The 23,359-nt window shown below is 60.7% G+C and overlaps 1 protein-coding gene across 6 annotated transcripts in view; it reads left to right on the top strand.

Moving 5' to 3' along the window:
• The first annotated feature begins 1,214 nt into the window (after positions 1-1,214).
• Positions 1,215-23,359, top strand: part of SRCIN1 (SRC kinase signaling inhibitor 1) — a 44,816-nt gene continuing 22,671 nt past the window's right edge. For 3 of the 6 annotated variants that reach the window (XM_088536278.1, XM_088536273.1, XM_088536277.1), the window contains exons 1-3: positions 1,216-1,285; positions 12,398-12,681; positions 22,578-22,601. In XM_088536278.1, coding sequence (XP_088392404.1) covers positions 1,264-1,285; positions 12,398-12,681; positions 22,578-22,601 — 330 coding nt within the window. In that variant the 5' untranslated portion in view covers positions 1,216-1,263. Of the gene's footprint in view, positions 1,327-6,363; positions 6,427-12,397; positions 12,682-22,577; positions 22,602-23,359 lie in introns of all 6 variants that reach the window. The other 3 variants (XM_088536275.1, XM_088536276.1, XM_088536274.1) reach the window with 3 other exon arrangements.

Genomic DNA, 23,359 nt, shown 5'->3' with positions numbered 1-23,359 from the left:
CATCTGTCCGTCCATCCTCATTCCCAGCCAGCTGGATCAACAGATCTCCTGGCTCTCCCAGAGTGCCTCCAAGTTGCTCTTTGGGGGCACCAAGGAGCTGGGAAGCAGGATCCATCCCTGCTCCTGGCCAGGAGCTGTGGATCCTTCCTAGCAAGTGTCAGGAGGAGCAGCACTTGGTACTAACAGAGGGATTTTGGCGCCGGAGGGGAGCATTAGCTCATCCGGGTCTGACTACCAGCGCGATGCCGAGCGCAGACTTACGCTCCGTATTGTGAACACTTCACCCTGCATCACGTCTCCGGAGCGCTCCCGGCCTTAACCGTAACTCGGGGTCTTTTTCCATCTCCGCTTTCATTCATCCTTCCCCCCCGCCGCCTTCTGCCCTCTGTCTCGTTCCTGCTCGCTGGCACTAAGAGCTCCCCATCCTGCCCTCCCTCTGTCCCCGTGCCCGGGGCTGCGTCCCCGCTCGCTCCGTGCCACGCGGTTCCAGGGGCACCGCGAGTCACTGCGACGTGATGGAGCTGCCGGCAGGATGCGATGCCGGCCGGGAGGGCCCTTGGCTTGTGCACGTGGCTGATGACAGTGCCAGGACGCTCGGCGGGACATCCTGCTGCAGGGAGCATCCCAGCGAGCGCATCGCCGGCAATGGAAAAGGTTGTTGCTGCAGGGATGTTCTCCCAATGGAGCCAGTGTTGTCCAGTCGGTGTCTGCCTTACATCCAGCGGCATCACCTTGGTGGGGACCCCCTGGCTACAGGGGACCAAGCCCCCCACTCGGCTGCACCCTGGCTGCTCGCAGGGAGATTTTGGAGTCACCTGGTGCCAGTGGGGCCACCTGGGCAGGGCGGGGACCTCTGACAGCTCCATTCCCCCCCTCCCTGCACCCATTTTGCCTGGTTTGTCCCTGACCCTGGCAGCCCAATCGATGCCACTGCCCGTGTCACCAGCGTCCCCAAAGAGCCGCAAAGACCCCGATGCAGGTGGACAACGTTGCAAGGAGGAGAATGAAGAAACGACGGACCCTCCCCGTGGCATCTACGACCCCCACCCACCCCCGATTAAAACGCCGGGGCCTTTAAGAGGGAGCGGCGGGGGGGCGGCTCCCCGCACGTTAATCCATCATGAGCTAATGTGTTTTTCCCATTCGCTCCTGGGCGGCGCGGCTCCCCCCCCGCTCCCCGCGCCGGCCCGTCCCCCCCACCCCACGGCCGGGCCGGGCCGCAGCCACGCGCGGGGACGCAGCGCGGAGCGGAGCGGCGCCGCGATGGGGAATACACCCTCCCAAGGCATGTCACTCTCACTATGTGCATCCATTCTTAAGTAGCAGGTATTTTTTTTATTTGTGTGCTTTTTGCTTTATTTTCCTTCCCCTTTATTTTTTTGCCTTTTATTTTTTCCCTTTTATTTGTTTTGTTTTGTTTTTTTTTCCTTCCTCCTCCCTCCGAGCCGCCGCTGCAGCGTCGCCGCCGCCCGGGAGCCGCCGCTACCGGAGCCCCGCGGGGAGCAGAGGGTCGGGGTGGGGGGTCACCGAGGGTGGGGGCTCCCCGAGGCTGCGGTTATTTCGTGCCGATTGCCGCCGTTTGGGGGCTTTAACGGGGGGTTTGGTGCAGGGGGTGGGTCTCGGGGCCGCTGGGCTTTGCGTGTCCCCCTGCACACCGGGGCTGGCGACTGCTCCTTGGGGACAGGATGGGGCTTTACGTCGCTCCCTACCTGCCCCTTGTCCCCCGCCAACGCCGGCTGCGGGTAAAGCACAAAGCACCGGCGGAACCGGCGGCGACGGAGCAAAAACCGGCCCCGTCCCAGGCTACGTTCAGGGTTGGGCGGAGGCTCTTTAAACAACCCCAAATGCTGCCTGGCCGCTCCGCTGCCCTGCTCCTTGGTCCCCTGCGCGGCTGGGGGTGATGGGGACGGAGTCTCCCGTGGGGACGCGTGCGCCGGCGTGTGGGTGTGTGCACCGGGATGTGGGATGCGAGCGGGGATGCGGGCGCGAGCAGTAGGATGCGAGCAGGGATGCGGGCGCGAGCTGGGCGCTGCAGGTGCCTGCGCCAGGGCGGGGGTGCCCACGCGCGCAGGGGGCCGTGGCACCCGCCGTGGGGGCCGCGTGGCAGGCGCCGAGGCCGGTGCTGTCACTAGCAGAGCTCCCTTTGTCTCGCGGATGTCACCGGCGTTCGCCCGTCTTCGCCCCTCTATTGTTCTCCCCATATTGTTCTTTCACCAGCTCCGATGCCCGTGTGCCCGGGGGCAGCTGCCTTCGGGGGTGCTTCGCCCTGGAAAACGTCCCTGGGGAGCAGCACCCGTTCGCGGGCATCTCTCAGGGTGCGGGAGGGATTTCACCTGGGTTGGATGAGGGGACAAGGTGGGGGGTGACACAGCTGGAGGCCCCCACCAGCCCGACCTGCTCTTGCTACGGATGGGGCAGGAAGGAGCCCCCCACGGCTGCACCCGCTCCTCTCCTGGCGCCGTGTGGGGTGGGGGTGCCCCTGTCCTGCTGCACCATCTCGGGCACCCAGAGCTTGCAGAAATATCCGGGATGGGTCCCCCAGCCCCGGTGCCACCCAGCCAGGCCTCCCGCATGTCCTCAGGGTGCAGCATGTCCCATCCTGCCCCACTGTGCAGGGGTCCCTGCCCCACGGTGCACCCAGGGCAGAGCCCCAGCAGGGTGGCCAGACGCACACGGGGGCTGCTGCCCCGTTTCCATGATGGATGCGGTTTCCAGGTGCTAATCATCCCCCCCATGCCACCAGTGCTCGTGTGAATTCAGAAATGGCTCCGCACTCTCTTGCCGAGGGCTCCCTGTGCCCAAGAAAAGAGCCCAGGGGCTGCAAACTGCCCTGGGGCCCAGGAGGGGGGTGGTGAAAACGAGGCGGGGGGGATCGCGGGTCCTGGCAGAGATGCCCAGGGCTGGTGTCTTTGTCACTGAGCTCTTTATTCATGGCCAGCAGTTGGCGTGGGAAGGGTGTGCGAGGGAGGGTTGCTTGGATGCTCCAGCCCGTCCTTGTGTCTTGTTCCTGGCTCCTCCCTGGCGTCGGTGACCAGCTCCATGGGTGTCCTTAGCCTTGCAGGTGGCACTGAGACCCAGTGTGGTACCTGCACCTGGCCAGGAGGTGACGGGGGTGGCATTGGGCCTGGCTCCCTCGCGACCTTGGCAGGGTACTCGGCTGACCTGTGCCTGGATTTTTTTTCTGGAAAAGGAGGGTAAAGCCAAGTCTGCCATGGGCATGAGCCCGCCCCACTCTGGGGAGGAAGAGAAGGAGGAAGGGCTCGTCCCTCTGTGTGGTCCTGACTCCCTCTCCTAGCGCCAGGATCGTCCCGGGCTGCGCAGAAATATCCGCTCCCACCTCCCTGTCCTTTCCCCTTCCGGATTCCCTCTGTGCTGCCAAGGGGCTCAATTAGCGGGATCAATTCTGTGCCACATATTGATCCCCTCAGCCCAGCCTCACTCCACCATGATGCCCCAGTGAGGGAGCATCCCGCCAGCCTGGCTTGGGAGCATCCCGCTGCATCCCATGGGCCTGGCTTGGGAGCATCCCACTGCATCCCATGGGCCTGGCTTCGGAGCATCCCACTGCATCCCAACCTCCTGGTGTGGGAGCATGGGATGTTCCTGTTCACGCCAGGCCCAGCTCTGCCCTGGAGTTCCCATGTGTGCGGCTGCACCAAGGAGCCCAACACAGCGCCATGGCACCTTGTCCCTGCATGGGGTGGCCGTCAGGCCACCAGGCCAGGACTTGTCTCAGTGCCACCACCAGCTGCAGGTGCCGCAGCACCCAGAGGCGCTTGGAAGAGATGCTCCAGCACTCGCTAAAAAATTACTGCTTTGCTCCCCGCCACCCAACAGGGATAATAAAACTTTGCTGTCAGCTGTTTTTAGGTTTTTTTTTTCCTCCCCCTGCATGGTTTCCACTTTCAGAATAAATGGAAATGATGCAAATGAAGAAAAAAAATTCCTCTCCGGCAGCCGGGCTGATTGCGAGGGCTGCCTGGGGGCGGGAGGAAGAGGAAGGAGGCGGGGAAGGGCTTAGGGGTGTTTTTTTCCCCTGATGCCAAAATGTTTGGATCGCAGGGAGGGGAAGCGGCACCTGGGCTTCCCAGACCAGGAGCCGGTGTGGCTGGGAGAGCGGGACCAAGGGAGTCGCTCCCATTCCCGGCCCCGCTCTGGACTCCGAGCGGTCCGGATGGCACCCAGGGCTCAGGGACGCCAGGTCTCCTGGCTGAGTGTCACAATGGGGCTCTCGTTAGGTGGCCTCATTACCCCCAGCACTGCTCGAGGTGCTGAAGGTTGGATGTGACCCCCCCATGGCAACGTGACCGCTGTTTGGGAATAGCAGACGTGCCTTTTGGCTCATTTTTGAGGGCTTTTGGTTTTTTGGTGGGGGGCTTTCTCTCTTACGGGACATTTTGGGTTGCAATGGGACCAAATGCAGAATGGCAGGAGAATCAGACGATTTTCCTGGTGCAAAGGTCTGCACCTTTGCTGCATTTCTGCTCTGCAGCCGCGCGCTTCTCGTGAGCGCAACCTGCAGCCGGTGCTGGTGGTGCTGGCAGCGCTTCCAGCCGCATCCCCTGCTGGCATCGGGCGCTCCTGCTCACCCGGGATCGCTCCCACCAACAGCAGGTCCTGGCTATTTTGGGTGCTGCCGCAGCTGCCGAACGCCTGGGCCCGCTGGCTGCGCTGCCAACCTCGCAAAAGGGCAGGAGCCGGCGGCTCCTCCCGCGCTCGCCGCTGCCACCACGGATCCGAATCCCATCCATCTGGTGCAGGCGGGTGGCACAGAGAGCGGGTGCGAAGCAGCCACCTGCCAGTCGGCTCCGCTTGGCACGGAGCGAGCGCCTGTTCCCATGGGATGCAGAGCGATGCTCCTGCAGCGCTTGCGGGTTTTAAGCTCATGAGGCATCTTTTCCCCCAAAAAAAAGAAAAGGGGGGAAAGTGTCACTTGGGATCTTCACGTATGGAATAATACAGCAGCTCTGTGGGCTGAGCCCTGGTGTTTTCGTGTCACGTCCTCGGGAGGCCCCAGTGCTGGCCTGGTTGCTCCGTGGCAGATTCCTCCCTGTGTGGAGCAGCATCCAGAGGATGAGGTTGGAGAATTCGGTCCTTTTTGCTCCATGAGATATTTCGTGCGAGCAGAAGAGCGCTCGGCGCAGCCGTTTGCCAGCTCACAGGAGCGCAGCAGCGCGCGCCCGCCCGCTCGCTCGCTCAACAGGCGGCCCCGGTGGTGCCTGAGGCCTGCGGGATCTGTCTCGTTTCAGGAGAATTAATGTTTCCAGCACGATTCGGAATACATCGCATGCCTCATTAAAAGCACACGGCCCAGACCAAAGCGAGCGGGTGCGCGCGCCTGCCAGCCCCGCAGCGTCACCCTGCTGCGGGCAGCCGAGCCGGAGCGCACGCTCGGAGCGGCTCTTATCCGGATGCTTTTGGGAGCATCCAGCTGGGCATTGCATCCCTTAAGCTTTCCCTTCCCAACAGCTTCTTCCCCAACCCGGCTCTGTTTTTCCCTCCTCCATCCCGCACGCCGCCTCCTTGCAGCTGCATCCGTGGTGGGGAGCGGGGAGGGATCCGTGAGGAGCGGTTTTGGGATTTTTCAGTCTTTTCCGCATCTGCTGCACTCAAGGGCACTCAAGGACGCAGTGATGGAGCCGCTCCGTCCTTGTTTGTGCTGCACGGAGCCGCTCCGGGATGCGTGGGACTGCGCCGCCACTGAGCATCTCCAGAGAAAAACCCGGAAAGGTTACGGTGCTCAGTAGGAATCATTAGCCTCATCAGCCAGCAGCAAAGGCGCGAGGCTGGGCAGATCCTGGCACGAGCACCCGCACCCTTTCCTTCTGTGGGAATCCCTGGTGGGAGAATCTGGTCTTTTTTCCCCATGGAAAACTTAGCAGGAAACGAAGATTTAATGCCCTGTTCCCAGCAGCTCCGTCTGGGCGCCCGGCGCGCGCGAGCCTGGAACCGTTGTCACCGCTGCGCGTTTCCTGGCATGTTACAAAACACGCCGTAAATAATTAAACCTGTGCTGCGATCATCAAAACAAATGAATAAAGTGCATTTAGGGTGGATTTTTCGCTTTTATTTTGCGCGGCTTCTTTCTTTGCCGTGACGTTTTTAAGGTGATCTGCTCGCTCTCGGCGTGTCCCCCGAGTCCATGCGCTGCCATCCCTGGCACTGCTCCCACCACACTCCACGATCCTGGGACATTGCGGGACCGCTCCGGGGACACCCCCGGGTCGCCCCCATGTTTCCCATGGGATTCCTTGCGTGCGTGTCTGCTCCGATCGCTTGTCCGTCCCCTCCATCCCCGGGGACACGCGGCTCCGTTCGGGTCGCCTCCATTCATGAGTCTCCTCCTTTCCTGTCCCTCCCCAGGGCTCCACCGCCTTGCAGGAGGGAAGAAGCCAGGACTCTGTTCCCTCTGTTTAAAGTCACCAGGTCAGTACCGGGGCGAGCAGCGGCCCCAGCCCCTCCGCTCCCTTCCCGCTCGCTTCCCTCCCCGCTCCCCCTGCGGGGCCTCGGCCGCCGCTTTCGGCTTCCCCTCGAATCCCCGTTTGCAGGGGAGGGAGGAGGAATCTCCTTGCTCGGGATGCTGCTGGCAGCAGCAGCGGGAGGAAGCGGAGCTGGGAATAGTGGGGTACGCCAGGCTCCGGAGCGCTGGAAAACCCAGGCACGTTATCCCCGAAGGGGAGAGGGGCGCGGGTCTGGGCATCGCATCGCACCCGGGCCTTGTACTCGGGTCACCCATCCCGGTGCTCCGGGCCTGCCACCTGGGATGCCCACGGGATTTGTGTTTTAAGGCTGGAAAAGTCCCTTTGGGTGCCCTGGTTTAACCTCGCACGTGGCGCGGGCTGCAAAGACCTGGAAAGCATCAAGGCGGCAGCTCTCCGGAAAGAGCTCGTTCCTTGCCCCGGAAAATGCCAGGAATGGCAAGGTGCCGGCGCCCGTGCCCCTGTCTGGGTTCCCGATGCTTTTGGCTATCAGATCTTGTCCTGCCTCTGTCTGAACAAGATTAAAGAGGCGCCGTGCACGGAAGCTCGCGGAGGTGAGCGCGCCGGCAGCTCTAAGGTCAGCCCGCAGCCTCCTAATGATGCCCGTTAATGAGCCTGTCTCGCTCCCAAAAACTAAACCCAGGAGTTTTTGACCCTTTCCAAGAGCCTGTTCACTTCCAGGGAGCCAAGGCAGCTGCTGCAGTGGAAACTGGGGCTTTTTTATCCTGTTGTGGGTTTTGGCAGCCTCTTTTCCTGGCTCCAATCCAACCGTAAGGCTGTGTCCTCAGCTGCTTGCACGGCGAGGGGAGCCACCCTGGCCGCCCCAATAGGGTTTTTTCCCCCTGTTTTTATCCCCTCCTGCAGCCTTTGGAAAGGGCTGGTAATTCCCATCATCAGAAGCAACGAGCGGCCAGGGATTCAGAACTGTTTAGTGGCTCCTGCTCGGGAAGGGGGAAACCGGGACCTCAGTGAAGCTATTTGTAAATTGTTAATTTTAGCATTTCACTCAGATTCGCCTTAAATGGTTCCCTCTTGCAGCTCACAAATGGGTAAAGAGCGCAGATATGGAAACGGAGCAGTGGGGAGATGCCAGGTCGGTGCCGCTGGCGGTGATGGCACCGTTGCTGGCAGCACTTGGGTTTCAATCAGGGCAAACTGGGGCATCCTTTAATGCTGACACATCCCCAACACGCTGCAGTGTCCCGGTTCAGTGCTGTATAATGGAGCCCTGTGCGTCGGGGCCGTGCAGACACTGGGGCAGTGTTGGCGTCTCTGAAGGGCTCGTAGCGCTGTGGGGACGTGGGACAGTGGTGACACCACGGCCTGGAGCGGGGATGCGTGTCCTCCGGCGTCGCTCTCGCCCTGGCTGCATCCTGCAAAGTGAGGCTCCCTCCTCGCATTCCATGAGGTTGAGCAGCAAAGTGCCCTTTGGGGGGTCTTAAATCTGTGCAAATCGGGGTATTTGGAGCAATGTTGAGGCCACGGTGCTACCGGTGGCGTTTTGAGGGCTTTGGGAAGGGAGAAACTCAGCTCTCGACTCTGCCTTCGTTCTGTCTGGGACATGGGTGCAAAGAGGCCACCCGCAGGTGCAAAGGAGATGCCCATGGGTGCAAGGAGGCTGCACATGGGTGCAAAGGCGATGCCCATGGGTGCAAGGGTGATGCCCATGGGTGCAAGGAGGCTGCACATGGGTGCAAAGGAGATGCCCATGGGTGCAAGGGTGATGCCCATGGGTGCAAGGAGGCTGCATGTAGGTGCAAAGGAGATGCCCATGGGTGCAAGGGTGATGCCCATGGGTGCAAGGAGGCTGCATGTAGGTGCAAAGGAGATGCCCATGGGTGCAAAGGAGATGCCCACGGGTGCAAAGGTGATGCCCATGGGTGCAAGGAGGCTGCATGTAGGTGCAAAGGGGCTGCAAATGGGTGCAAAGAGGCCGCCTGTGGGTGCAAAGGGGATGCCCACAGGTGCAAGGAGGTCGCACATGGGTGCAAAGGGGCCTCACGTGGGTGCACAGGGTCTGTACACGGGTGGTTTCAGCCGGCCGCGCTGCTGCCCCGGGGTCCTCGGTGCATTTGCTTTAATTGCATTTGGCAAGCGGAGCGCGCTGGGAAGGGCTGCACGGCCGCCCGCCCTGAGGCTGCTCTGGAGCTGCTCCGGCCTCGGGGTGCCCGGCAGCTCCGGGATGCAACCGGAGGGAGCCGGCCGGGAAGGGAGCAGAGCGGCGCCGTGCCAGGAGCCGAGCGGTGGCCCATGCGGGGACATGCCCAGCTGCTGGCACCCAGCCCACGTGATGCGTTTGAGGGGGACGGTGACATTTCATGAGGGAGGAACAAAAAAAACCTACCCAGAGCCACACGGGGAGCAACGAGGCGCCCGCTGCAGAGCGGGAGCAGGAGAGGCAGACAGACGGATGTGAGCGACGGCAGGAGCGCGGGTGGCAGGGAAGCGCGCCTGGCACGCAGGGGAATGCGAGCGGCCACCAGGATGCCCTGGTCCCCGGCCAGGGCCCCAGGGCAGTGCCGGGCAGCCCGAGAGCCGCTGGCTCTCGCTCCACGCTAGCTTGGCAGCAAGAGGCGTCACGGAGCAAGCGCCGGGCTCGCGCCGCTCCCATCCCCGCTCCGGTGTTCCCATTGCAGCAGCGCGGCCGAGCGCCCGCCGAGCAGGTCAGTGCGCGCACAAGCGAGCGCCAGGAGCCTCTTTGCTTAATAGCGAAGCGAGCCCGCCTTTAATTACCCTAAGCAGCTAAGGCGGCTCGCTCCGTCTGCTCCGATTTGCCTTGACAGGGCCGGCGCGCTCGGCAGCCCGGGTTGGTCACGCAGAGCGGCGGCGCGGCCAGCGCGCCGGGCGCCCGCTCCGCCGGCCGGCTCCGCCGCAGCCATGCGTCCCCGCCGCGCGCCGCCGGGAGCAGCGCCCAGCGCCCGCGAGCCGCCGCGCTGCCGCCTGACGCCGCTGCTGCTGGGTACGCACCGGGGGCCGGGGGGGGGACCGCGGCGTTCGGCTCCAGCGCGGGATGCGGGTGAGGGTGAGGAGGAGGAAGGAGCATCCTGCAGGCCCCCGGTCCCCGTTGCTGCACCCAAAAGGCGTCGGGGGTGCAGCTGGGTATCCCCCTTGACGCCTGAGTTCACTGGCCTCGTCCCGCTCCGTCGTATGGAAATAGCCTTTCCCAGTCTCCTTCCCAGCTCCATCACATGGAAGGAGCCCTTTCCTGGGGGCTCTTCATGGGAAAAGCGCTGGCAGCTCCGACTCACGTTTCTGCAGGTAGCAGTTCCGTGGTGGATCCGGCTTCCACCTCTCGACCTTCCCCAGGGCCGGTGGCCTCCTGGCCTCCCAAGCTCCCAGCCTCCATCCCCACCGTGCGCCTGTCACAGCTGCCCTCGGCCCTGACGAGGCTCCAGCCTCCCGGCTGCTCCCGCAGGGAGGGGATTCTCCGGCTGCAAAAATTGCACCTGGTGCATTCAGCAAAAATGCAGCTCGCCCCGAGCACGCCGCCGGTGTCGCCCGCGAGCGCCAGGGTCCATCTCCTCCAGGCGCTGTCCTTTCCTCTTGCCTTGCCCTGCCGTCACCTGTTGCATCAGGTCCCTGCTTTTAATTGCAAGCGCTCGGAGGCGCGCGGCGATGCTTCCGAGCAGGAGGAGGCTCCATTTGCCATCCCTGCAGGGAATGGGGTCTTGGTGTCCGTGTGTGTCCCCTGCCGCCCTCCCGCCTGTGTTTCCACCTCTCCTCTGCCGCTGCTCCCTGCCCTCCTGCAGAGACCTTTAAGAACCAGGAGCAGAAGGGAATAGCCGGAGTGCAGGCTCGGATGCAGCTGCAGGGAGCAGCGAGCATCCCGCAGGGAGCCGCATCCTGCCCCGGAGCACAGCGCCCGGGAGACGCAGGGTGACCTGCAGCCAGTCCCGCAAACCTGGTGCGGAGCCGCTCGCCTGCACTCGGGAGACGGAAGCGACGCTCGTGCCGGGCGCTTTCCGGGCTGAGATGCGCAGCGCTGGGATGGCCATGCCGGAAAGGCAGCATCGATCCGGCGTCTTGAGGCGGGGGTTAGCGCTTTCCTGGTGCCTGAAGGACGGGAATCGATTCCAGAGCAATTTTCCTCCTGCAGCGCGGGGCTCATGCGCTGCCTTGGCGGAGCGAGCGCGGGCGTGCGGCTCAGCAGTGAGCCCGGGGCTGCTGGGGTTGGGATTGGGAGATGCCTGTGGCGTTTTCCCCACCATGCGAGTGCTGGAGCTCTCCTTTGGTGCCTGCGATGGGCGCATTCCCGTGTCAGTGCTCAAGAGAGCAGGATCAAGCGCGGCTCTGGGTGAAGTGTTTTCCAGCCTGCTGGCTGGCAAGTGAAATGCTGGGAAAAGGCCGAGCGGGAGCAAAATACGAGCTGAAACGCAGCGAGTCCCTCCCTCCACTGGGTCAGAGCATCCTGCGCTCGCTGCAAATCTCTGTGTGTCCAGCATCCTCCACAGGGATGCTCCGGAGGGATGCTGCAAGGATGCAGTGCAGGGTTGCTTCAGAGGAATGCTCCAGAGGGATGCAGTGGAGGAATGCTACGGAGGGCAGCTCCGAAGGGATGCACTGGAGGGATGCAGCGGAGGGACGCCCTGAGGGCTGCTCCGAGGATGCTCCAGGGGCTGCTCCGAGGATGTTCCAGGCACGGAGGGTGACAGCAGGGAAGGGGTTAGCGCGGAGCGAGTCGTGTCCCCGTGTGCAGCGGAGCGAGCGGGTCCCCGCTGCACTAATGGAGGCAGCTCCTTGCTCCAAGGGGCTCCCATTCTCCGGCCTCCCGCTCGGCCCCCCTTCCCTGCCGCTTTGTGCAGTCGCTTCCTCGCACTATTTTTCATGCTCCGCTGACTGCCCCGGCTTCCCCGGCCCTGCTGCCTCCTGGAGATTTATGGAACTGCAGTAATAAACCGTGTTTGAAAGAGCCCCCGGATGATAAATCCTGCCGCGTTCCGGAGCGGAGCCGGGCACCGCGGGTCCGGTGCGGGGCAGCCTCCTGGCTGCGCCATGCCGGGTTTTCCAGCCTTTCCCTCCCCTGTGCCTGGCGCGGGAGCCGGGAGCTGCTCCTGCCGGCGGCTCCGCTGCCCTGGCATGGAGGGCACGGCCGCATCCCGCTGGGAGCCGGCGGCAGCTCTGCCGGCAGGTGAGGATGGATGAGCGGACACGGGGGCCGTGCTGCCTCCCCTGCCTGCAAGGGGCTCAGCAGGGCTTTTCCAGGGGGGTCCGGTCTGGATTTGGAGTCGGGATGCGCCATGGGGCTGTCCCGGTGGGGCTCGCGCTCCCCTGGGTGCTGCTTGCGCCGGGCTGTGCAGGTCATCCCTAGAGCATTCCCTGAGCGTGTGGATCGGGAACGGGGCTGCTGTGCCGAGGATGATGATGATGAGGAGGAGGCGGGTGGCAGGAGCCACCAAGGCTTGTGTGGTGCCACCTTGACCTGACTTTGTGGCATGTTGGGAGCTGCTTTTGGGGCAATCTGTCCAAAGAGCCATCCCGGAGGTGCTGTTCCCAGGGGAGGCATCTGGAGCAGCTGGGAATGGGACCGAGAAGCACTTGCCAAGGGAGCAGCCTTCCCTTCTCTTCCCACTGTGATGCTGGGGGCAGCTGTGATGAGTTGTGTCCGTCAGCTGGGTGTGCAGGGGCCTCCCTCCCTCTGCTCCCCATTTCCCTTCCTTTCTGCTCTATCTGTCTGTCTGTCCGTGTCCCTCTGTCTGTCCACGCATCCTCCGAGCCCTCCTGCTGTCTTGTCTTGTCCTATACCAAGAAAGCACCAATCCCGGCATGCGGCCGTGTCCCGTTGTCCCAACTTCCTCTGGAGGAATTTTGCATTTAGCCTAAGCCCCCCTTCCCATCCTGGCATCCCAGAGCAGCTTCCCCGGGGCCAACCCGCACGGGAGCCGCCGGTGACGCCGCTCCGCTCTCTCCCGCCCGTGCAGATCCCGAGCGGAGCAGCGCCCACATGATCTCGGCGGACGATGCCGAGTACCCGCGGGAATACCGCACGCTGGGCAACGGCACGCGGCGCTTCTCCAACGTGGGGCTGGTGCACACGTCGGAGCGCCGGCACACGGTCATCGCCGCGCAGAGCCTCGAGGCGCTCACCGGCCTCCAGAAGTCGGAGATGGAGCGCAAGCGGGACGCCTTCATGGACCACCTGAAGAGCAAGTACCCGCAGCACGCGCTGGCGCTGCGCGGGCAGCAGGAGCGCATGCGCGACCAGGTACGCGGCGGGATGGGGACGGCGCGGCACCCTCGGCGGGCGATTCCGGCGCCCTCCGGGTCTGATGGGCTCAGGTTTGCAGGGAAGGGGGTTTTGCCCTGGAGCTGGGTGGATCTGGTGGCCGCGTGGAGCCTAGGGAATGGGTTCACCTGGCTTCCCAGCCTGGACCCGGCAGCCGGAGCCGCGCGCTCCGGAGCGCTCCGGCCAGGCCTGTGGGCAGCGCGGTGCTGGAGCCAGGGCGGCTGCTGCTGTTCCCGAGCGGCTCGGCTGTGCCGGTGCCTGCGGGAATGCTCTGGGAGGGCCGTGGAGCCGGGATGCGCTGCGGGACCGCGGGATGCACGTGTGCTGTGGGGCCACGGGATGCATGTGCCGCTGGAGCACGGGGATGCATGCGCGCCTTGGGGATGCTGCGCGTTGCTGCAGCACAGGGTGCAATCCAGCAGGATCCAGTGCATCCCAGCAGTATCTGGTGCATTCCAGTATGGCTCCAATGCAACCCGGCAGGGCTCCGGCGCTGCTCCGGTGCAACCCGGCAGAATCTGGTGCATCCCGGGATATTCCCATGTATCCCAGCGGGTTCTGGTACATCCTGGTATGGCTCCAGTGCAACCCAGCACAGCTCCAGTGCAACCAGGGGGGCATGAGCCACAAAGAGATGTTTTGTTACTTTCTTAGTAAATAACTGGAAATCTCCCAGTTTTCATTCCAAAGAGTGAAAGATTTTATTCTTTTTATTTAAAATGGCAGCTCTATTTATAGAACAAAAAAGGGCAGTGCCACCCAGGTGGTTGGATATTGCCAGGGCTCAGCTCCTGCTGCAAGGTCCAGCACGAGGGTCACGTTTGCAACTGGTGGGGACAGAAACCCCCCCCATCCCCTCACTCAAATAACCTCCCCCCCCAAAAAAAAAAAATCCCAATTCTCTTCCTTTGCTTGCAGGTGGTAAATAACCACGGGGAGCAAATGCAAGCAGAAATGATGAGTGCGCTGGGCGGCAACCTTTAAATGACATTGGGTGGCAAAGCCCCTGAGGGGAAGAGGGAAGCTGCTGAGGACTTTTTGGGAAGGGAAGGATGCAAAACCCATCCCTGGGATATAAATTTCCGGAGCAGGATGCCAAGGAACCAGCATCTCTGATCCGGACGCGGTGCTGGGTCAAAGACCCTCCGGATGAAAGGGCTGGTTTGCAGCGCTCTTTTCCTCCGTGCGGGTCACGTACCAGCTGGGAGCTTTTTATTATTATTATCATCATCATTTTTATTTATTTTTTTAATGCAGAAAATGTATAAACCCTGGGAAACAGGGGATTACGGCCATGCGGGGCTCAACGCTGCATCGCGGCCGGGGCCGCCCCGCGCCTCTCCCGTGGCTGAGTAGCAAAAAGCCGGATTTGAGCTGGGCCGGGTTTGCTGCAGGGAGGTAAAAAAAAGGGAAAAAGCAGCTCGAGACGAGTGTTAATGTGTCGGCAGCCGCCCGGCAGCAGCAGATTTGCAGCGGAATAAATCCCGCTTTGGTATAAATACATAACAGCCTGTGTGGATGGACAGACGGACAAATCCAGCCCCCTGATCCCCCCGTGCTGGGCGCGCTGAGAACAGCCACCGCTCGTGGCAGGGATGAAGGTGGCACCCATTGCATCACCCCTCCAAGACCCATTGCCCCACCAGCACGCAGTGACCCCCCAGCACTTATTGCATGACCCCCCCACTGCCCCCATTGCCCCCCAGCACCCATTGCATCCCCCCCATTACCCCCATTGCCCCCCAGCACCCATTACCCCCCGAGCACCCATTGCATCTCCCCATAACCCCTGTTGCCCCCCAGCACTCACTGCCCCCCAGCACCCATTGCCCTCCAGCATCCATTGCCCCCCCAACACCCATTGCTCCCCATTGCCCCCCAGCACTCATTGCATCCTGCCCATTACCCCCATTGCTCCCCAAGCCCCATTGCATCCCCCCCATAACCCCCATTACCCACATTGCCCCCAGCACCCATTGCCCCCCAGCACCCATTGCTCCCCATTGCCCCCCAGCACTCATTGCATCCTGCCCATTACCCCCATTGCCCCTCAGCATCCATTGCATTCCCTCCATTACCCACATTGGCCCCCAGCACCGACTGCCCCCCAGCACCCATTGCCCCCCATTGCCCCCCCAACACCCACTGCATCCCCCCCATAACCCCCATTGCCCCTCAGCACCCACTGCATTCCCCCCATTACCCACATTGGCCCCAGCACCCGTTGCCCCCCCCATTGCCTCCCGGCACTCATTGCATCCCCCCCATTGCCCCCCGTTACCCTCATTGCCCCCCATTACCCCCATTGCCCCCCAGCACCCATTGCGCCCCCCATTGCCCCCCATTACCCCCATTGCCCCCCAGCACCCACTGCATCCCCCCCGTTGCCCCCCCGCACCCATTGCGCCCCCCATTGCCCCCCATTACCCCCATTGCCCCCCAGCACCCACTGCATCCCCCCCGTTGCCCCCCCGCACCCATTGCGCCCCCCATTGCCCCCCATTACCCCCATTGCCCCCCAGCACCCACTGCATCCCCCCCGTTGCCCCCCCGCACCCATTGCGCCCCCCATTGCCCCCCATTGCCCCCATTGCCCCCCAGCACCCACTGCATCCCCCCCGTTGCCCCCCCGCACCCATTACATCACCCCCCCGCACCCATCACCCCTCCCGCCCCCCCAGCCGGCAGCCCCGCCCCCTTCCCCCCCCCCCGCGGGGGCGCGCGCAGCGCGGGGGCGGGAGGAGTCGCGGTTGCCACGGCGACCGCGCCCCTAGGGGGGGGGGGGGAGGCGGCGGGGGGGGGGCGGCTCCGCTCCGCGCCCGGCGCAGCCGCCACCGGGGCCGCGGCGGCGGCGCGGGCGCTCCCGGCGCTGCGCATCGCTGCGGCGGCCGAGCCGGACCGAACCGAACCGAACCGAGCCGGGCCGGGCACAGCCGAGCCGAACCCGGCCGAGCCGAACCGGGTCGGGCACGGCACAGCCGAACCTGGCACTTGCAGCAGGTACCGGGGGGTTGCAGCGCGGCCGGCGGGTGGCACGTCCTCCCCCGATCCCTCTTCCCCCGTGTTCCCATCCCCGGGTGCCCCCATGCCTCCCCTGTCCCCCCGTGTCCTCTTGTCCTTCCTTCCTCATGTCTTCCCAAATATCCCTGTCTTCTTTCCTCCTCTCCCAATATCCTGGTCCTCATCTCCAGGTTTTCCCTGGCTTTCCATATTCTCATATGCCACCATCTCACTCCCCAGTTATCCTGGTTCCCAAATATCCTTATCATCCCATTGCTCCCCATATCCTGCTCCCCAATTATTCTATACCCATTTTTTCCCTGGCTCTTGGTATCCCTGTGTTCCTCCATCCCTAAATATCCCTGCTGCCCCTGTGTCTCCCAATATCCCAGTCTCCAGATATCCCATCCCAAGGTTTTTCCGCTTTCTCAGTATCCTCATGTTCTCCATCCAGTGCACCCTTCCTCCCCACCAATATCCTGGTGCCCAAATATTCCCTGTTTTTCCTAACCCTTCAGTATCCCTGTTTTCCTCACCCATCCTGGTCCTCAGATATCCTATTCCCCTTCCCATGTCCAGACCCTTCCCTGTGTCCCTCTCCCCAGGGTGTCCCTGTTCCAATGGCCCTTGTGCTTCCCGGCTCCGTGGGCTCCCGGAGCAGCCCAGGCTCCGCCGTGCAGGTGTCTCCGAGCGGGGTGCGCGGAGGAGGCGTCCGGAAGCTTGGCAGGAGCCCGGCATCCATCTTGTCCTCGCGTGGCTCCTCCATGGGGATAGCAGCTTGGAGCAGGCTGGAGGGGGAATCATATTCTGGGAAGCAGTCTGACCCTGTCCCGTTATTCCCTAAGGAGCCCCTGGATGCTCCAGCAAAACACTGTGCAGGAGCAGTGTTAGCAGTAGGTGCCCGGCACTGCTTGCTCCGGGATGCTCGCAGGGATCAGGAAGGGAGCTCTGCCTGTCCCTTCCTGGGTCCCATCCCGCCCTTCCAAGGCGGAGAGCGCTGGGAACGCTGGAAGTGGCTCTACCAGCGGGAGCTGCCCCGGGGCTGCCGTGGGGGTGCGCAGGGTCCCCGCGGGTGCCAGCGCCGCCCCATCGATTTAGTGCAGTTATTCCTATGGCCGCTGCCCGGAGAGCGGCCGTGCGGCCCGCGGCTTGGCCTGGAATTAGGTCACCGGGAGCTGAGGTCCTGCGGATGCCCCAGCTGCTCTCGGGGTTTCATGTCCCAAGTTGGGAAGTCGTGATGAAGTAGGAAATAAGCGTGGCCGCAGCAGCTCTAAGGGGTCCCTGGTGCTTGTGAGATGCCGAGCGCATTCCTGTGAGGAATGAGATCGGGATACACTTGATCCGTACTCCATGCCGGCAGGTTTGCAGGAAAAAAGCGTCAGCGTTGTCTGTTCTCCGCTTGGGCCTGCGCAGCCGTTGGCGCGTCCCGCTCCGAACAAGCGTCGCAGCCCCTGCAGCGTGCATGGATGCACCACCATAAGCGCATGTGTCCATCCTTGCCCGTGTCCGGAGTTTCCTGCCGTTACTGGCCTGGATTTGGCTCCGTGTGCTGAAAGGGGAGGACGTGGCTGCTGCAGCGAGATGCTCACAGCTGCGACAAATCCGCAGATCCTCGAGGATCCCAAGGAGCATTTGGCCGTGCTCGCCCCGGCATTTGCCTGGCTGGAGGGCACAGGTAGCCCCTTTGGGGTGCAGGTAGCCCCCAAAGGTACCGGGTGCCATCGCGGTGCCAGCCGCCAGGTTTACCTTGCGTGTCCCTGTTGTTTCTGTCCCCGTCGGCCGTGCCGTTGCCATGGCTACCCTGCCATTTGATCTGCCCAACTTCCCGTTTTTTTTTTTTTTTTTCCTCCCCCCCACAACTCCTGGGCTCCTGGATTGGGGCAAGATCGGAGCGAGGCTGCAGCACCGCGCTGGATGGCAGGAGGCGATGCCAAACCAACGTGGTTGGGGACAGGGCTGGATCCTAACGGGCGGCGGCTCTTGGTGCCCTGCGCCAATGCCCCTTGCCGTGTTCCTGCAAATTAGTAGCATTAATGACTTAACGATGGCAGGGTTGTCATCAGCTTGAGTGTTCCAGGAGTTGGGATCTGCTGGTGTCCAAGGGCATTTGTGCTCTTAAAGGCCTCAGGACTTATTTGAAGGGGGAAAAAAATCCCTTTTGGGTAGGTCAAGGCGGTGGTTGCAGTTGGAGAGGTGACGAACCTACAGTGAGAGCTGCTGGGGGTTGTGTCTGCATGGGGAGCGTCAGGGACGGAGCTTGAGGACAGACCCCTTGGTACCTCCCATCCTGCAGAAGAGGAGAGGCAAGGCAGGTTCCTCAGGCCTCTTTGGAGCTGGGGCTGGTGCTAGTTTTGAGCACGGACAGGTTAAAACGCTATCCAAGGCCACCTGGGTGTGTAGATCTGAGCAGAACCAGCCTCAGTACTCCCAATCCCAGATGTGCTCCGGAGCTGCCTCCGCTCCCGCGTGTCTGACACCCTCCTACTATAATTACAAGGCCTTAACGATGGTATCTGCCCCACTGTGTGTGCACTCCTCTTCCCTGGTCTGCTTGCTGTTCGCGTATGACTCCAACTTGTCATTCTGCTCTTTCTACTCCAGCTCATCCTTTGCTGAAAAGCATTTAAAAAATGTAATAAGGAGAAACAGATTAAATCCACTTTGCTGCAATTTTTCAAGGAGACTTTTTGTTTGTCAAGACATGGTGCCTGAGGGGGACTCGATCAGAAACAGGGACTTCTGGAAATGAGTTAATTAAAAAGCCAATGAAACTGCCGCTGTCCCTCCCGTCGGTGGAGCGTGCTGGGGCTGCCACCCGTTTAGGAGGGACGTGTTGGCTCCCGTCTTGTTAATCACAACAGATTTGTGCTATAATTGCTAACTGGGGGAAGTCAGTGCAGTGACTCACTTGGTTTTCGTTTGCCTCCTGCTCTTCTCCTGGGACAGGCACAGGCTGCTTTTATTCCCCCTGAACTATAAAATGTTCTGGGCTAAATTTTCCCAGCTCTGGTTTTCCCCTCCGCTGCAGCGTGCATGAGCGTGCACTTTCATGTGCGTGTGTTATACGAGCATATATGGCCTCCCACAAGCGTTTAAGTGCACTTTTACGCTTGCACGCGTGTCGTGGTCTCTATCCCAGTGCACGCCTGTGCACACGCGTGCGCACGCGGATCCCATCCGCATGGCTGTGCCTTGGGAGGGCCCCGAGTCCCAGCCAGTCCATCATCCTGCAGCATCCTGGACATGACTTTCATTGCAATTATCTCAGCCTTTGCGGTGCTCGCTACCTTCTGCGCTGCTCTGCCTACAAGCGAGCTGCCTGTTTTATCGGTTGTAACAGGGCTGTCGTTTCAAATCCGCTCTCAGACCGTTATCTCCCTTTGATGCTTTTGAAGAGCCAGAGATATGTTAATTCTACCTTGGCCCTCTCTTCTTGCCTTTTCTTCTCTGCACAAATCCACCCTTGTCATCTCGGCCAGCTGCAGCGTTATTTGCATTTTCATGGACCGCCCTGGAGGGTGGGAAGGGGAGCTGGGGCTCCCGCTTGGTCCCTTCTGCTTTGGTGACACCGGTGTGAGGAGGCACCTCCCGAGGGTTGGCTGCCTTCCTGGGTGAGACTTGTTTGACCTCTTCTGTGTCACCAGCTCTTGGTTAAGCCGTGTCCCCAGAGCAGAGCCTGGTCGATGGGATTCGTGCACAGGGAATATGTGGGGAAAGTCTAAGCTGGTGGAAAGTGTCCCAATGGCAGCAGAGGATGGACCAAGTGCTGGCCCGGCTGTTCGTGGCTCCAGAACGTGCCCTGCGCTCGGAGCCTCGGAAGCACCGGGGACAGATGGGCTCCTATGGGCGCCTGCTGCTTGGCCCGGTGGAAGGCACCAGATTGCTGGTCCTGCCACTCCGCATGCAGTCCAAGCAGCGCTTCCCTGCCCAGTCCCTCCATCCCTGCCTTTTCCCGCTCGGCTCCCATCTCTTGCACCCACAACCAGCATCAATCCCAAGCTACCCCTTCCAATTCCAGCTGTCCTGCTCCCTCTGTGCCGAGTTAAACCAGTCCTGATGCCAAGATGCTTCTCCTGGGGCTGCATCCAGGATGCTGGGAGGGATCCTGAAGCGAGGAGCGGCTCCGAGCGTGGGCAGAGGATGGATACTGTGCTGTGCTCCGGGCTCTTGCATCCCGACCCTGCTCCGGGCTCTGCTCTCTGGAGCAAATTGCTTCCAGAATATTCTTGACTCTATCCCATTTGGGATTCAGACAAGCTTGTTGTTGGCTCAGTGTGGAGTGATGGTGTTTGTTGGGGATGTAATTTATAGGCTTTGTGATAAGCCTGTCCAGTCATCCTAAAATAATAAATAAAATACACACCAAGGACTGGTGCGAGATAGCATCAGTAATATCAGGGTCTGAGGAAAATTACTGCGACTCTTCAATGGTAAAATAAAGAGCGTGGAAAGAAAATCTTTGAAGAAAGTCATGAGCATCATGTCTGGGTTATTGGGAGAGTGGGGACTGTCCTCGCTCCCTCTTGGAGGGAGCAAATTTGATAGGGAAGCGGGTAATGATTTTTACTCCTGTTCATCTAAAATTGCTCTTAATCTATTAAGGGCCCGTGGTGCAGCCTTTCCTTGGGAATGGCATCCAAGCCTGGCCTTGGGGAGGTTGGACTGGGACTGCTGCGAGGTGCCGGGGAGAAGCACCATTGCAGAAACACTTTCCTGTGTTTTCGAGGCATTTCCAACTCGGAGTAGCCTGTCGGCCCCTTCCCGATGTTGTGTCACACCCGTTGCCTCCAGCAGACGGAAATTGGGGCCTTTTCTCCACTTTTCCTTGGGGAAGCGCGCAGCTCGGAGCACAGCGATGCTCCTGTGAGCTTCCCACCCGCCAGCGGGTGCTTTGGCACAAGCAAAATGAACCCGCACCCATGCGGATCCGTGACAGCCTCGCATTGCCTGGAACACCTCGGGTTTGCATGAGGAATTTGGGCTGTGGTGCAAAGAGCTGGTGCAGATGGCATCTTAATCGCTCGCTGTGCAATCGTTAGCTGTGATGGATGGTTTCTTTGGACACCAAAAGGCATCATCCTAAAGCTGGGTGTTCATTCCCAAGCTCCTGGTGTTTTGGGAAAGCTCTATGTGCCCGGGATAGGCCTGGGTCCTGCTGGCTGTTACCTAATCGTGCCTGGTGATCGGGGCTCCGGACTTCTATTTCTGATTGTGCCTCTGAGTCATGGTGTGCCCTTGGAAAAGACCTTTGTGCCTTGAGGCTTGTCTGCATGAGCAGCCTGCACTCGTTTGCCTTAAATCACTTTTTAAACAGTTTTAGTTTGCTTGATACGGAACTTTATCTTGGCTGCATGGATGTCTTAGGGGATATTAATGTAAATTGTGCCTGTGCCAATTTTTGGGTTGGAATTGGAGCATCCTACTGAAGTATGAGATGAGTCTAACAGGTGGATTTATAAAAGGGTTTGTGTTGATGTGCGCAGACTAGGCTTGCATTTCCCTCATGGGCAAAAGGGTTAATATCTGTGGCAGCAAATCTGTTTGGAATTCTCAAGGTCCTTGGGTAGACGCTCCAGGATGGTCCAAGAGGAATCAAAACATGTTTTCCCATGTGTATCTGGGGCAGGGCCAAGGGCCTGGCGGGGAGCTCCGTGTGGGAGCCGGTTTTGCGGAACGGGAGGCATCCCATGTCCGTGCCCAGCAAACTCGGTTTGCAGCCGGGCTGATTCCGCTGGAGGAATAAACACGGGAAACAAAGATAGGCGGCCTTGAGAAAGAGCAGTTAAGAACTTTGATCCCCATAACAGGCTGTTGAGGCAGAAATTGCTCAGTGCTTGCTTCTCCTGCCCACAATCTGCATGGTTTGGGATCAAAATGTTCTTTTCTTTCAGAAAAGGTGGATCATTTTGGTTGTCACCAAGTCGACCTCCCCTTCTGCTGGACATGCCACCTCCTCAAGGCTGTGGTCCAGCTAGTCCATCTATGTGAGGGTTACCCTGGTCTGGGCTATACAGTCCAGACTCTGCCTTGGGATAGTTCTGGTGCAAATAGCTCTATTTGCAGCACCTGGCGTGTCGTGCTCGCAGTGAGACGTGTGTCCCCTGGGGCTGCACCTGCAGCCACCTCGTTGTCCCCCGGGGCCTCGCGCATCCCAGCCGTGCAACACCCTGGGAAGACGGCATTGCATCCTGAGACTGCATCCCATGCATCCTGAGACTGCATCCCATGTCTTCATCCGCGTGCCCAGCCGCAGCTCCGAGCATCCCGGGGGGATTTGGGTCCCTGTCCCTCTCTGGGGGCTGGTGGCGGGGGACGGAGGCTCCCGCCTTCCCTGCTTTGCTGCCGCCAGCTCCCGTCCTTTCCCGCTGCACATCGGCCTGACAGCAGTGGAAATGCTGCAGAGAAGCAGCGCAGGGAGGTGATGAGGGCAAATACTGAAAGATCCCTTTAAAACTGAAAATTACTCTGGCTTCCAGCATCGACTCGAGGGCAGTGGCTTGCAAGCACGTGCCAGGACAGTGCACATGCACCGGGGACCCCGCGAGCGGCGCGGGGCTGCTGCCCCCGTCATCCTGCTCCTGTTAATCCGCAGCCCTTCTGCATACCTAAGGAACATCTCCAGTGTTCCTGACTGTCCAGCTGCATGATCCTGTTCCCCTGGTTGCTGTTTCCCCTTCACCAGCCCTTAGCAGCATGAGGCTTAACAGACCCATGGGAGGGACCTTAACCAGGAATGAGAGCAGTTTCAGTGTTGTGGTTTAAAGTCGTCTGTTCTCAAATGGAAAACAGAAATCAAAGCAGAATCTTAATGTTTTTTTTTTGTTGTTGTTTGTTTGTTTTTGTTCTGTTTTGTTGTTTTATTTATTTTTTGTTAGCAACCCAACTACTGGAGCTTTAAGGTCAGTACTTCTGATTTTTCATGCTTCTGTTTAAAATGCATGCAGTTTTCCAGCCTTGCTGCATCCTTGTGTCTGTGGAGGGTGGGTGGGAGCTTGGGAATTGCATTCAGGATTCCTGGGCCCAAATAGTTTTGTTTTCAACTCAGCAGCAGTTTAAGCTCCCAAGGAGGATCTTGATGCTTCTGAGTTGGAGCTGTTGTGAGGAGACAAATCTGTTGTGTGAAAGGGATAAATGTGGGTCCCGCCCTCACGCAGACCCCTGTAAAGCCACTATTGCAGCCTGCTGTTTTGGAATTGCTCCATTGCAGCAGGGAATAGGATGCTGTTTCCTTAAACTTAGGGAAAGGACAGAGAGAAAAATCCATTCCAGGTACGCTCAGACATCTGAGAGGCTCCATCCAGGTGCCTGTTCGTGATCCTGGACGGAAGGTCACTCTGACCTGCAGCCTCCAAGCAGGGATGAGAGGGACCAGGAAGGGACCCTCCGTGTGCTCCTCGCTGCATGCGCTATGCCTGTCACTTACATTTGGCTTGAGCACTTGCACGGCAACGTTTCTTGCTTCTCGCCTCTCCCTTTGAGCCTCCCCCTGTTCCACGAGCAGGAAAAGGCTCCTTCCACTTTTATCTGCAGGAGCCGAGGCCGAGCTCCGCGGAGCCCTGCTGTGCGCTCCAAGGCTTTGCTGGCACAAGTCACTGAGCCAGGTCCTCTCTGCCAGCTGCCCCTTACGGTGCTGCACGCGTGTCTGTGGGTGGCACAA

The sequence above is a fragment of the Tinamus guttatus genome, unplaced genomic scaffold (genome assembly GCF_059628265.1).
Source record: "Tinamus guttatus ecotype Peru unplaced genomic scaffold, ASM5962826v1 Tinamus_guttatus_pri_ptg000655l, whole genome shotgun sequence".
Taxonomy (NCBI): domain Eukaryota; kingdom Metazoa; phylum Chordata; class Aves; order Tinamiformes; family Tinamidae; genus Tinamus; species Tinamus guttatus.
Note: the sequence above shows the minus strand (reverse complement) of the source record. Positions and strands in the feature narration are given on the sequence as shown.